The following is a 15,686-nucleotide window of genomic DNA, read 5'->3' on the forward strand; positions in this document are numbered from 1 at the left end:
TATGATAATAAAAATGTGAAATAAAATACTTTTTTGTTTGTGTCTAGTTCTTTACATTTAAGGAAAGTTAGTTGTATCTGATGAAATTCAGCATTTCTAAGTAAAGTACAAGAATGTAGATCTAACAGCACATTTTAAAATGTGAATTATGGGTAAAACAGGTATATAATAACATAGAATCAAGATATATTATTTCTATTGTGTTAACAGATTGACAGCAGCATTTTTAAATTGATAATGGAATCATATGGAATAGCATAATCTTGGAGCATCATTCATCTTAAATGCTTTTTCAAGATCTATGTAAATAAATGGACATGTTATTATAATTTACATATATATACTATATCACAAAAAATAGAAAATTCATATTAACAATAACAATTAAAAGAGCAGGTGCTTTCTATTGATTACTTAATACACTGTACTATACTAAGCATTATGTATATAATTTATTCTAGCTGAATTCTATAACCTTTACTATACCTGAACTTAAATATAGGAAAACATCACACAGCCTTTTCAGGAATATTTCTATAGTTCAAAAACACTGCATAAAAATGTGAATATACCCCAAGGACAGTAATTCTAAGAGGATAAAAGCACAATCTGTGCTTGTATGTATTTAGAGAATGTCAATGTAGAAATCAGAAGCTATAGTGGCAAATAAAATTTGGTGGGAGGATGACGAGAGCAAATGGCACTATATAGTCATGCAATGTGAATGGGAAGAGGCAATTTTCTCTTTATTTTATGACTTAGTAAAACAATAGACATTAAGGGTTTTGCTATACTTTTGAAATTCATTTATATTCATTTATCATATCAAGAATGATGATGTTTTCCTTTACAAAATAGTTGACTAAAAGAGTCTAAAAAAATTTTCAGCAAGATTTGTAAGTTGTTTGATTTTAAAATTGATTTTTAGAGACAGGGGAAGGAGGAGAGAGAAAGAGAGAAGGACTGAGAGAAACATCAATTGTCGTTCCACTTATTTATGCATGAATTGTTGATTAAAATTTTTTTTAATTTTTATTGATTTCAGAGAAGAAGGGAGGAGACAGAGAAACATCAATGATGAGAGACAATCATTGATCAGCTGTCTCCTACACACCCCACGGTGGGTAGCAAACCCACAACCGTGGCATATGCTCTAATGGGGAATCAAACTGTGACCTCCTGGATCATGGACTGACGCTCAAGCACTGAGCCACACCGGCTGGGCCATGGGTTGATTCTTTATGTGCCCTGACCAGGGATTGAACCCACAACTTTGGCATATGAAAACGATACGCTAACCAACTAAGCTACCTGGCCAGGGCAAGATTCATAAGATTTATTGAGTACAATATTGACAGGGGAAAAGTATATAGATAAGGAGGTCATACATATGGGCTTGAAAAAAATATCCAAACTCTCCTTAAAATGTGCTAGCAGCCACAGCATTGATCAAGAAAATACTTTGCTACTTTTAGTAAATAAAATAATATATTGATGATCATTTTTAAATGGCCTGAATATCCATCTTTCTATGAAACAAACCTTGAAGAGACCCAGGAGACTTGTTCTACTACTTTGTTATAACTGACTATGCCAAAGGAGTTTGGAGGTTTTAAACTCACAGTTGCATTAATTTTTTTCAAACTGAAAATTTAAAAAGATTACAGCTAAAGTTACAAAAAAAACCTTAGAAAAGTACACTCTTTACCTTACTTTTAAAGAATAAGATTGTCTTATTTAGCAGCAGGAGCTTTAAGACTGAATGATCTCAATCACCATCTTCGTTACTTTATCAAAAGAGATATAGTTAGTTATGACAAGAACATGGCAATGAAATTAAAGTTTGGGAGTTGGAAACAGAACTGATCATGGGTACTATGAGTCATCTGAACATCAGAGTTCATTTACAATTAATGAGAAGTGCATATTTCTTTACTTAAAAAATCTCCACAATATTTCCTTAAAATAAGAAAAAAGACTGACCAGTGGATCAGAAACAGTTCATTTTTTCCACAGGCCACAGAAACAACCACTCAGGAAGACATTAAATTGATCAAACTTGCCACCAGGTTGAATGTGCTTTGGTAACAAAGCATACATATTTCTCAGTGATAACTCTGACATAACTTGTAAAGCAATAAAAAAAAAACACCCATTGTTGGCATCATTATGTTGTTACATATTTATGAAATTCTGGGTTTTCAAAATACTATTACAGAGAAGTTTTCTAGAAGGTAAATCTAATATGTGATTGTCAACTCTGCTCAAGTTGTTGATTTCTGAAATTGATAGACACACAGTAAAATAAATTTTTGTCTGTGTAACAACCAAAGAATATTACACATTTTTACCAATTTTTAAATAATTGAAAGCATTATTTTATATTAAACAAACATACCTTATGTGGTAAAATATTTTTTAATCCTATGCAATCAAGATAAAAGAGAGATTTTAAGAGTTCTTACTAAAGGCTAATGTGGGCAATGACTTCTGAACCTCTGCAGGTAAATTTGCATTTATTGAGTATCTATCTATATAAAACCCTAATATGCAAATCGACCAAAGAGCAGAACAACCGGTAGAACAACCGGTTGCTATGATGCACACTGACCACCAGGGGTCAGACGCTCAATGCAAGAGCTGTCCCCAGCCTGCAGGCCCCGTTCGGCGGTGGCGGTGGGGGGCAGGGCCGGCGAGCAGGCAGCACCAGGCCAGCCAAGGTGGGTGTGAGCAGGGGCCCTTGATCGCCCTGCAGGTCATCCCCAGAGGGAGGTGACCGGTGGCGGGGGAAAGGGCCAGCGAGTGGGAGGCGCCAGGCCAAGGCAGGTGCAAGTGGGGGCCCCTGATCACCCCGCCGGTCACCCCACAGATTGGCCCTGATGAACACATAATCATAAAATTTACCCTCTTAACCATTTTACATGCATAGTTCAGTAGTGTTGACTATATTCATAGTTTCTAGAACTTTTTCATCTTGCAAAACTGAAACTCTATATCCATCAAAGAGCTTCCCATTTCCCCCTCCACCGAACCCCTAACAACTACCATTCTATTTTCAGTTTCATGATTTTGACTACTCTTAATTCTATCTGTTCGCTTTTAACCTATCTGTATCGTTCTATTTAATGGGAGATTCTTATAGCATAGAGTTTGGTCTTGCTTTTATTTCCAGTCTGACAATCCGTCTTTTAATTAAAGTGCTTAAACCATTTGCATTTCACATAATTATCAACATATTGTGTTTAAATGTGCCATCTTGCTATGTTTTCTATTTCTCCTATCTATGTTCATTTTTCCTTCCTTCCTTTAGGTAAAATTGAGTATTTTTAAAAAAAATTTCCATTTCATCTTCTATTAGTTTATTAACTATATCTGGTTGTGTTATTTTTGTGTGTGGTTGCTCTAGGATTTATAATATGCACCTTTAACTTAACACAGTCTATCTTCATATAATACCATACCACTTTGCATATACAGTAATATCCTTCATCCATTCTCCTATCTCTGCTTCTGTTGTTGCTCATTTCATTCAATATATGTTATAAGTTCCATAATACATGTTATTATGTTTGCTTTGAGCAGTTTTAAAAAATGTTTTTATATGTGCCCAGATTATTGACCATTTTGAGTGCTCTTCATTTCCTGTGTAGATGCAAATTTTTATCTAGTGTCCTTTTTCTCCTACCTAAGGAAGTTCTGTCCTGAATTGTGTCTGATACCAAGTCTGATTTTTGTTCCTCAGCATGTCAGATATATCCCCGCTTCTCCCCAGGCTGCTTTTAAGTCCACTTTTCAGTACCTGTTTCTAGCAATTTCATTATTATATGCTTAATATGGTTTCTTCTGCTTGGGGCTCATTAAACATCATGGATTTGTGGGTTGATCATTTTTGTCACCTTTGGATAATGTCCAGCCATGATTTATTCAAAAGTTTTCCGGCTCCTCCCAATATTCCTAAGCGTCCAACTCTACATGTATTAGACAACTGGAGATACAAGGCACTAAGTCTCTATTCATTTTTTTCTCTCTCTGTCTAATCAATCTGATCAATTTTGATCAATTGGCTGACATTGTGACTTTTACATTACTGAGGGCTAGATCTCATGGTCTTCCTTTAGAGTGCTGGATTTTGTTCTGGAACAATTATATAATTTTCAGATCAGTTCGATCCTTTCAAGGCTTGCTTTGCAGGCTTATCATGGCAAGGGCAAGACCAAACTATTATGGGACTAAGTCAGCCCCATTACTAAGCTCTGATTTCTGAGAGCTCCACCAAATGCCCCATGTAAGATGAGGTTTCTCCATCATGGTTTGTGTGAACTTTATGTGAGCTCTAAGAAATGTTCAGTCTATTGGATTCTTTCTTCTTTCTTTGCTTTCCTCCACACACAGGCAGATCATTACACAGCCAAACCCTTAAGGGGACCACTTAACAATTTCCAGAGCCCTCTTATAAACTAAAAATGAGTTGCCTTGACCTCTCCAAATTCAAATCCCTGCTACTGCACTCAGTGTGACTGTTAGCCTTGTCTCACTTCTCCCTCCCTGCTCTGCCTTCAAGCAGTAGCCTGAAGCAATCACAGCATTCACCTCTTTTGGTGCCCTATTCCTAAGGATCACAGGCCATACTGCCTGTTACGTGATATGTAAAAACAACAACAACAAACACACACACAAAAAACCATTCCATATATTTTGCCTGGTTTTCTAGTTGTATATGATGGTTGGTCAATTCCCACAGCAATTCCCACAGCAGCTAATCCCTTGTGGTCAGAAGCAAAAGTCCTCCAGGGGTTAAATATGATACTTTTGTGAACTGTGAGTCACTATGCAAATATTAGCCCAAGAAAATACATCTTGATAGAGAGAAAATGAGAAAATACATGCCTCAGGGTCCAGATTTCTTTTTTTTCTTTTTTTTATTCTACTGCCAAAGCTAGTAAATGAAGGAGAACATGATCCTGCATAAGCTGAAATCCTGGAAAGGTTAATTTTCCCCAAATCAAAATTCCCAAATTACTCGGCACATAAAATTTCTTTAAGAAGTGTTCCTTTTTACAAAGCATTGACCCTGTAAAAATGCAAATTTTTGCATTTTTGCATTTTCTCTTGGAAAGAACAGCATTTTATATTCTCAATTAATGAGACTGCAGTTAGGACTGCTCATCTGTTGGCACCTTAAACCATTACAGCACAGAGGGTCAGGTGTCTGAATAGTGGGAGGAGGAGAATGAAGTTGAAGAAGAAAGTACATTACTAATGGGAAAGAAGGAGGACAGAATTATCGACTTCAGCGCTTTGCCCAGGGCAGGCCCCGAGGGAAAGGATTTGTCTGCCTGCTATATTTCCCTTGGGTACTATCTGTAATTACTATCACAGCTCATTGATTTTCAATTCATTCTATTAATACATTTATTGGCCATTCTGACATTATTAAAATCAGTCCAACTCTGCTTCTGTTGTGGAGGCGATCTCTTCCCTAAAATATGGGTTTTGCAAGTACAGATTTTTTTTATTTTTTTTTAAATGGTCTTCTCATATTAGTGATAACACAGATTCTGCATATGTTGTTCTTTGAAGCCAGGTAGTGACAAGCAAACATTTCACCACAGATCAAAAGATCTCCAGCAGTGGGCCATCAGATAATATTAAATGATAAGCAAATTCATATGCATAAGATAATTCTACCAATTTACTAGCTATGTTGGCTCCTCCTCAGTAGGGGAGGTAATAATGAGGTTCTGTTAAAGGGTAATGCAAGTGGCATTTTTATAATGTCGTTTCTTCTTCTCTGATAAAATCATTAATGTAACTCTCTCTTACCAAGCTTTTACACACAGATGCATATTCAATCTTTGCTAAATTAAACATAATGGTTTACTGAGGAAGAGAAAAAGTTAGGTTTGTTTTTGGGCTTTTTCCTCTGAAGCTCCTGAATTTTCATGCAAGTGCCTTAAATAAGCATTTCATAGCACATGTCTAGTTCCGTCAACAAAACCTATCTCTATTTTTTAATAAAGTCTAAAGATTGGGGTCTTTTCCAAAGTAACACCTATCTCAAAATCCTCTCATTTCTACAATGTGACACTGGCTGTCACAATAAACGGCATCTGAATCAATTGCTATTTATTGAGTCCTCCCTATCTATGAACTCCTCGAACTGGGATGATGAGGAATAAGGAGAAACATAAAGTACAAGCTCTGCTCTTAAGGAAGTTACAATAGAGTTGGCTTAAAGGTGCCAGTCAGTTCTTTGTAATATAGAAATGGCCTCATCACCTTGTTAGGAATGTCCTACAGAAGTTACTCTAAGCTGCCTCAGGGGAAAAGATCCTCCCACTAAAGCAGTGGTTCTCAACATTCCTAATGCCTCGACCCTTTAATACAGTTCCTCATGTTGCGGTGACCCCCAATTTCACTGTTACACATTGAACGTAATTAAAGCACAGTGATTAATCACAAAAACAATATGTAATTCTATATGTGTTTTCCGATGGTCTTAGGCGACCCCTGTGAAAGGGTCGTTCGACCCCCAGAGGGGTCGCGACCCACAGGTTGAGAACTGCTGCTCTAAAGTTAGGGAGCTCAGAGGGACCTCTGGTCTTACTAGGACTGGTATTTTCTGCTAGTAAGCCATGAAGAATACAAGTGAACCTATACCCTTCTGCTACCATCCTCTACCCTTCCCAGCTATGTGGCTGTGGCAGAGACAATGGGCTCTCTCCCTGAATGAACACAGAGGGGTCTTTTACCACGTAATTACTGACTGCTGGGAGCACTTAAAATCTGCAACAACCAATCTCTCTCTCTCTCTCTCTCTCTCTCCCTCCCCCTTCCTTCCCTACCTCCCTCATTCTCTCCCTCCTTCCCTGTCCCACTACTGCCACCACTCTCTATCCACAGGCCCAAGGCCCAAGGATCACAGGATCACAGTATGTATACCTGCCTCTGCAAGAGAAGAGAGACAAAGTAAAGCAAGGGCTTCCGCCCTGCTCTGGTTGGTGGGGGGCCTCAGGTTGGCTCCCACCTATGGCAGATTCCTTGGGCCTTGGAAAACAGTGAGGGTGACTGAGGAAGGTTTCTTTCATGTCTCCCCATGACAACTCTGCAACTATGATTTTTTAAAAACAGATACTTTTATTTAGAGAGCTCTTTTCTTCTTTTAAACATGTTACATAACGAATTTCAAACTTATACAAAATATTAGGCAGAACACTTAAATGAGTCGCCTTGTACCCATCACCCAGCTTTGATAATGGCGAAATCAAATCATGACCAGTCTTGTTTCTGTCCCCATCCATTCTTCCCTCCATTTTTTCTGCAGCAAGTCCCAGACATTTAACCATTTCATCTGTAAACATATCAATAAACACGCTTAAAGGGTATGAACTCAAAACTCCTTTTTAAAAATTTGTGGCCAAATGCCATTTTCACACCAAAATCTTAAGTCATGTTTATGTTCATTTAATAACTGATTTCTGGCTTCAGTATTCTGTCTTTCACAAGATTAAATCTAATCAGAATGTAAAGCATATCTCCAGATATACTTAAATAAAAATTCAAATAAGACATAACTCCAACTTGAGATTTTCCTTAAATCTAGTTTTAAATTATGAACTAACACAGATGCTAAAATCTTTACTAAATGCCTTATGAAAACTGCAGCAATGGAAACGGAAGCAACGGAGCCCTTTCTATTCCTGTTTTTCTTTGAAAAGAGAACATTTACTCAGCACCGTCATATGCAGAGGCTCCTGGGAGGCTGGGCAGTTCGCAGGCGAGGAGAAATAAGCAGACAAAGCCCCACTGTGACCCGCCCCGCTAGCACTCTGCTGACCAGGCATCGGAGCTCAGGCCCGTCTCACTTTAGAGTCGATGCATTTCCACTTCCACACACAGGTAGCTTCATTGCAGCAGGATCATTAAACTCATAATTAGACATCCTTCCTCGCACCCCTTGCCCCTCACCAGAATCAGAGAATGCCAGACTGAACCTGGGAAGGCCTCCTCTCCCTGCACACAGAAGGACCTAGAGGCCTGGAGACAGGAAGTAACTTCCCAAAGTCATTCAAGCCTGTAAACTGCAGGGCCAGGATAGAATCACGTTTCAAGTCTCAGGGCAGTGCCCTTTCTCTGCACACTGCCTTTGCTCTGTGTGTAATAGTTCCAGGACTCTTCCACCTGCCTTAGTCCTTTCTTAATGACATGTCAGAACATCCAAGGGCTGACAGCACTTGGGAAGTTCTTGTAACGGCAGGACACAAGCACCAAGGTCACAGAGTCATTCCGACACTCCTTGCTGTGGCCCTGAAGTGTATCACCGAGTACATGCCCTTCCCACGGATGGCTTAACAGCACGTACTGACTGTATTACCAACAAGCCTAAAGAAAACTGAAGTCGCATTTCAGGAGACTGCAATAATGATCTCCTTAGATATCACACAACTAAGGATGCAAGAATCAGAATGTCAAACAGATGGACGGTACAAAGAACTGGGCTCAATATGCCAGCATATCTATCCAGGTCCCATGAGTGCAAGATGAAGACCTCTGCCACCAATAAGAATGTGTATTTCCAATATTTCCAGTTTTTATTTTTATGTTCACAACATGCCTAATAGGTAGTAGGAGCAGGTTCACAACTAGTTTTGACTGCTTCCATAGTTTTCATCATGCCAATTGTAATGTCTGGAAAAGTTGAATAACACATGTATCTACTGAGCACTGACCATCTGCCAGGAACTACCAGAAAAATATAAGACATATTTCTTGCCCTTTCAGCGCTTACAACCTGATTAAAGAATCATGACCACATACACAAGCAGAGTGGCTAACCTAGGCCTATTTCAGTCTTTTTTAAGCTCTAAAATATGCTCACAAGGTCCTGGAGGAACAGGGGGACACGTAGAGACCAGCTGACAGCAGGAGACCTACAGGACTATTTATAGCATGAAGGAGAGAACAAACATGAATTCATCGTACATGGAAACATGAGGTCCATGTAAAGGAACAAATCTCTACAATGCTGCTTGTAGCCTGACAAGCAGACTAACTTTTCTTCCCCAAAAGACTGGAGTTTAATGCCCATGTCCTATAAACAGAGTCTCAAAACTAGGTTTCCCAGAATCATTTCAGAATCCAGCCAATATACCAACTTCAGGCTTTCTCATCCACTGTTGTGACACATAGATGCATTTCTACAACTTGCTGTTCATTATAACTAATGTTTCTCATCTTTTGCCAAAGTCATAATCGCAGATGTGATTAATCTTACCACTGTTTACATTTTCTTATGAAGAAACAAATTTCAACCAGCCTTAACAGTAAATGAGGAAAGATTCCTGTAAGACTGAAATAAAAAAAAATCTTCAGAATTCTAGCACTCCTTATCTAAAAATAGTTCGAAGAATCTGAAATTATATAGTATGTTATCCATCCCTTTATCGACAATGGAAAACTCTAGTAAAGTGACCAAAATGAACTTCTACTAAAATACCAGATTTTATCTCCAACCTCCAGAATAGTTGATGTAAAGTATTATAGATGACTAAGTATGAATTATTGAATTCTGTAAGTATGTCTTAATACCTTTCGTTAAACACTGCTGGCTGCTTTTCCTGAAGCTTTAATGTAAAACAGAATGAAATATCTGTTATATATTTTTAAAAGTACACAACAATTTAAGAAAAAGAATAAAATCAAGTTTCTACTTCCCCCTAAAATATAGAATCTAAATTAGGGTTAAAATAGAAATATCAGCTCCATTCACAGGAGGAAATTTGATTTTAATAAACAAGCATTAAGTACAACCTATGAACCTACAATTTTTCTTTTCCTTATTTGAGGACAGAAAAATACTTTTTATAAATGTGGCATGAGGTTCTTACACCATAAAAACTCTTGGAATATCGACTTTTGTTTTTTGTGTACCTAAATGTTTCATACAAACCTTTCTTTACCACTGAAAACTAATACTTTAGGGAGAGTAGTATTTAGATATCATTAAAGAGTCCCAGGACTGGTGACACTAATACACTATCCTGGCTTTGACTGTGGCCCAGGTAGTATTTTCTATGATTTTTTTTGCCTTCTACCAACATGTGTGACCTGAATGGATTTACTGGTATTCAAGTTGAAGCATATAGGTATTATGAAATACAAAAACAACATTGTGGCCCTGGCTGGTGTGGCTCAGTTGGTTGAGTGTTGTCCCATGCACTGAAAGATCACTGGTTCAATTCCTGGGCAACATGCCCATGTTGCAGCCAGGATCTCAAGTAGGGGGCGGGCAGGAGGCAGCTAACCCATATTTCTCTCTCATTGATGTTTCTAACTCTCTGTTACTCTCCCTTTCTCTCTCTTTAAAAATAAAAGAAAAAAGTGGAGCCTTTCCCTTGATAGAATGAAAGGCTTGAAAGATAATTGAAAAGAAAATAGCTTCGCCTTCCCTTTAAAAAAAAACCCGAAACAAATAGAAAAACATTGTGAAATATACCATTTTCACTTTTTTATCAGCAGTGGTAAAAAGACTAGCTTCTCTGAACGAGATGCCACAGTCAATATCACTAGTTAAACTTAAATATGGGTTTTGCAGAAACATATTCCATTATACTGAAGCTAATGCATTTAGATTAAAAAACAAAACAAAACCTGAACTCCCAAAAATAAAACAAATCTTCCTGTGGTTAGGTTAAACTAAAAAGGTAAGAACTACTTAGTTTGGAGGCTATAGAGTTTAATTTGATGAGTCAGGAAAGAAAACCCAGGTAAAAACATAGCTTGCTCTGAAGGTTCACCTATACTGAACAAATCTATACTAATAAAAGGGTAATATGCTAATTAGACCAGGTCGATCTGGAAGATGTCCGACTTCCTTCAGGACAAAGCCATGGTGGCGGGGGCTGAGGCAGAGGCGATTAGGGGTGACAGGATGGTACAGGGGAGCAAGCATTTAGGGGCGCAATCAGGCCAGCAGGGGAGGGCAGTTGGGGGCGATCAGGCCAGCAGGGAACCAGTTAGGCAGCAATCAAGCAGGCAGGCAGGCAGGCAAGTGGTTAGGAGTCAGCAGTCCCAGATTGTGAGAGGGATGTCCCAGATTGGAGAGGGTGCAGGCCAGGCTGAGGGATACCCCTCCCATGCACGAATTTCGTGCACTGGGCCTCTATTAATATTAATAACTGCCACATTCTCTTTGATGCCATAATGCTCTACTGCCTAAGTTGAACTATATGATCCATCACATAATGTCATGCACAGAACTGTGGAGTTGTATTTAGGTTTAATATAGTCCACAGAGTTCATTTCAGAGCTATGACAATCAACACCAAACATAAAGGTGAAATGATGTCCTCTCCATGGCAGTGGTGTGTTTCAGACACAGGCTTACACCGAAGAAGGGGAATGTGTAGAGATGTCACACACCCTGCCACTTATAGCTCAGGAATGAGGAAGGTACTGGAGAAACCCTATAAATGCTACCATCCAGATCCATGCCTTCAGATGTCCTCATTAGAAATCTTTTTGGTACAAAAGTGTTCTAACCTCTTGAATGTGATCCCAGATGAACTTATACATGCTGATTTTTATAACAGTGAGTTTTTATTCAAATTCAAATTCTATTTTGATTGTTTAAAAAATGCAAATGTTTAGTTTTGATTTTTTGAATAAGTGATACACTAATAAGATTAAGGATTTATGTAATTTATGTGTTGTTGTTTTTTCAGGCATCTGTACTGCCACAGTGATGGTGGTTTCATAAGATAGGAGGGTAGCATGCACTCAGATACAGGAGAAATGCTTGTTCGCTTAAATACAAAACGTGGTCAGAGGTGCTGCAAGTGATCACACTGCCCTTATTGTAATTTTAAATGGTGAAGATATAAATGTTAACAATTGTAAAGTCTCCAACATCCTTTTTAGGAAATCTAGCTGTGATCTTAAACCTTTATATTTTTAGTAGCCATAAATTAATTTGTCAATTTGGCTATACACTGTTAAATAAGCTTTCTTTTGCTTTTGTGCTCTTTTCAAACTCAGTGACCTCAATTTTATCCACTGTCCTCTCTTCTCATGGCATGAAACAGGATAAATACAAATGTCAAAAGGGAAGTCCACCCAGCAAACAGTAACAGTCCCATACCCCCACGCTGTAATTTCCTAACAAAAACCAACCAAGCTATTTTGACATTGAGGTTATATTCCCTTTCTATTTTTTTTAATACTTCCTCTTCGCTTTGGATTTTTATTAGCTTTTCAAAACATTCACCAATTTAAATAAAGCCATATGGTTCTTAGAAGGTCACTAAAACTTTGTAATTTCAGGAAGTTATCTTTTCCAGATTAGTAATATTTGAGGTTGTAAATGGGTGAGAATCAACTATAGTCTCAGGTGATTTTACTCAAGAGAATAAAGCTTAGACACAAGAAAAATCCTGCCAACCTCAGGATGCTGATGCTCTGGAAATGACTGCCACTGTTATAAAGAGCAGAGGTGGTGGTGATATCAGAAACTTCTGCTTACCCCTTGTTCAGATTCCAAAAGCTCTGTTTTGACTCTGACTGCCGGCATCCCATCAAGCATTAACATTCTGTTTTCAGAGGTGTTGATATTCTGAGAATCAAAAAGAGAGAGAGGGAAATTCAGCTTTAACGCATTCAAAAGAGGACATCTGTTAGAGCCCGCCTTCATTGTAGTACATTTAGTACCCTTAACCTAATTTTTTAACAATGAAGCATAATTAAATGAGGATATCAGCACAACCAATTATCTGCTCATTCTGAACTTTCCTTTGAAATAATGACCAAGAAGTTGAATTAATCAGTCTGATTCTCTGACCTCAGGGTTAGAGGTCAGACTATAATAAACCGGCATAAGGAAACCTTACATTAATTTATAGGGAGCTGGAGCAATTCATCACACTTTTGCAAAAGTGAAAGGAAATAAAAGGCAAGATTCTTTCTTCATTACTTCTGGAGGTTGTACTGCATACAAAAATCCATAGAAGAGAAAATAGATAAAAATAGTTTATATAGTCTCAAATTATTGTCTCAGATTATTAAAAACAAAATAATATAGTTCTAGACACATTGAATTTTGGTATTATAGCAATTCTTATCAAATGAAAATTTTAACATATCAACAACCCCAAACATCTTTAAAAACAACTAACATAATAAGTCTTGGATAAGAGTGAATGTTTAATCTGAAGTCATAACTAAAGAATAATCTGGTTTTTGTTACACTATATGTTGGGCTCAATTAGCCACCTCTTGAAAGGAAAACCTTATTTCTATTGTGCTCAATAGAATTTCAAACTCTATTTATAAAAAGATTAAATCAAGGTTATTTTCTAGTCATTTTCCCTGCTTTGGGAATTTTCTGAAGTCAATAACCTATGAAGGTAGTCAGAAAGCCTCATATCAGTACTTGCTTAAGGCCAAAATCAAGCTCATGTTTTAAAACATGTTTAGAATGCCAACTTTACCCTTCTATACTGACTAAACTAAAAAATTGAAATGCCTAAATTTGAGTTTTTAGAATGATTCCTTTGCTCAATTATAGAATGTAATCATATGACACTAAAATGGTGTTATTAAAAGAAAAAGTTTATATTTATAAACTGTTTATAAATATTTTTTCCTACCTGGTAATAAAGGTTAATACCATTTCTAAACCTTAGATTTTTAGTCTTTCATATCGTAGTTGCTTTTATATCATGTAGTTAAATAAGAACACCGTCCACTTCAATAAATCAAAAAATTAAATGTTTTTATCACCAAATAATACCAATAGAGTCCAGTATAGTGAACTCTAATTATTTCTCCTATTTCTTGACTCCTCTTTTTGTTTAAGAAAAATATTCTAAGAAATAAAATGTATGGGATCTCTTATCCCAAATATTTGCTATGAAAAATCAACAAGAAGGAAAAGCAAATTTATCCCAGAGTTAACTAAAGAACATTTTAAAAAATTCCACAGTACCTAGTCTATTAAGTAATAAAAAGAAAATAAATGACTGCTATGTTCTTTTCTTAGAAATGTACAGTATTATTAACATAGGCAGGATATTGTTTTTTAATCTTTGCTTTTAACTGGTCCGTATTTTTAGGGATTTTACATCCTAATAGATAGCTTAGAGCAGAAGGACCTTTGGTAATACTGGCAAGCTCAGTTAATTTGTTCCTAGCTTAAAATCCATGAATGGAGGCTGGTGAGTTGTTTAAATATCAGGCATGGATCTCACATTCTAGTGTGTCACTTGCTTCTGTGGTTGGAAGCAGACAGCCTGGCTTGCCACCATCCAGTCTCAGGAAAGCCTTCCAGCAAAGACCAGCCCTCAACTCCCCCTGCCTTGCTCAGCAGCCAGGAATCTACAGTAGCAAAGCATCCCCTAGCCCATGGTCGGCAAACTGCGGCTCTAGAGCCACATGCGGCTCTTTGGCCCCTTGAGTGTGGCTTTTCCTAAGCCTTAGGAGTACCCTAATTAAGTTAATAACAATGTACCTACCTATATAGTTTAAGTTTTAAAAATTTGGCTCTCAAAAGAAATTTCAATCGTTGTATTGTTGATATTTGGCTCTGTTGACTAATGAGTTTGCCGACCACTGCTAGGCTGTTTGGTGGGTAGACAATGAAGGATGAGTTGACATTGCTTCCTACCCTGGAGGAGATCCTGTCCAGAGGAAAAGGGAAGAAGATGCTTTGCAAAGGAGGGGGAAAGACAAAGAGCATCCTAGAAAGGCAGGTTTAATGAACTGTTAGAATCTGATTAGAAGCTAATGTCCCTTTTAGTGCTTTGCACCAATTTACAGCTGGTACACTTTAACCATTTTCCTCACTAGCTGGGATAAACTCATTAGTCTAAAAAATGCAAGCTAACCAGAGTCTTTGAGGTTAGAACTGTTAAATTATGAAAACCTGACTAGGTTCATGTTCCACTGAGCACATTTCAATATCACTATTTTCATGATAGTTTTCTTTTTATTGTTGTTCTTGAATAATTCTACATGTGCAAAGACAGGATATACATTTTAGTTTCATGTAAAAGTGAAAAAATAAAATACATTTTCAAAAAATGTTTAAGAAATTAAGTTTCCCCTGGAAATATTTCTCTTTCCATGATTTTTCAGATCATGCACAGCCACACCCATAAATAAACACCATACATAACAATGCTCACCAGTAAGGAACCAATCCTTAACTATTAAACTCTTTCAACTAGAGAAGATTCAATCTGTATATATGCCTGAGTGTTACATTCCAAATGTATATGAAGCATATTAATCTCTACATTCATGACTCTAACCCTGTTTAGCATAAACATAAGCACTGAGCATCACAACATCTAGACCATCCAAAAAGGTATATAGTTTTTATGTAGTGCATGGTAATTATGCAGCATAGAGGATATAGTCCTTGGAAAAAATATCAATATATTTTTCTCTCTAAGCTAAAATCAGATACATACAATCTCAGTTAATTGTAGACTTTAAATATGTAATAAAATCTAATAATTTGAAATTTTTGTCAAACATATCCTGCCATGATATTAACCAAAGCACATTTGCTGTGGAATCAATAGCTCAATTGATGCCCAAGAGGTAAATAAAATTACATAGTCATCAATTGTAGTAACATGGTCCTCTTTGTATATTAATGTTGCAGCAAATATTTTGATATTATACAA

At 37.1% G+C, this 15,686-nt stretch overlaps 1 protein-coding gene across 1 annotated transcript in view; it reads right to left on the reverse strand.

Moving 5' to 3' along the window:
- The window catches only part of KLF12 (Kruppel like factor 12), a 281,673-nt gene that overhangs the window by 215,473 nt on the left and 50,514 nt on the right, over positions 1–15,686 (reverse strand). Inside the window, exon 2 of the mRNA XM_006096368.1 lies at positions 12,521–12,610. Coding sequence (XP_006096430.1) covers positions 12,521–12,610 — 90 coding nt within the window. The remainder of the gene's footprint in view (positions 1–12,520; positions 12,611–15,686) is intronic.

Source organism: Myotis lucifugus, unplaced genomic scaffold (genome assembly GCF_000147115.1).
Source record: "Myotis lucifugus unplaced genomic scaffold, Myoluc2.0 scaffold_177, whole genome shotgun sequence".
NCBI lineage: Eukaryota > Metazoa > Chordata > Mammalia > Chiroptera > Vespertilionidae > Myotis > Myotis lucifugus.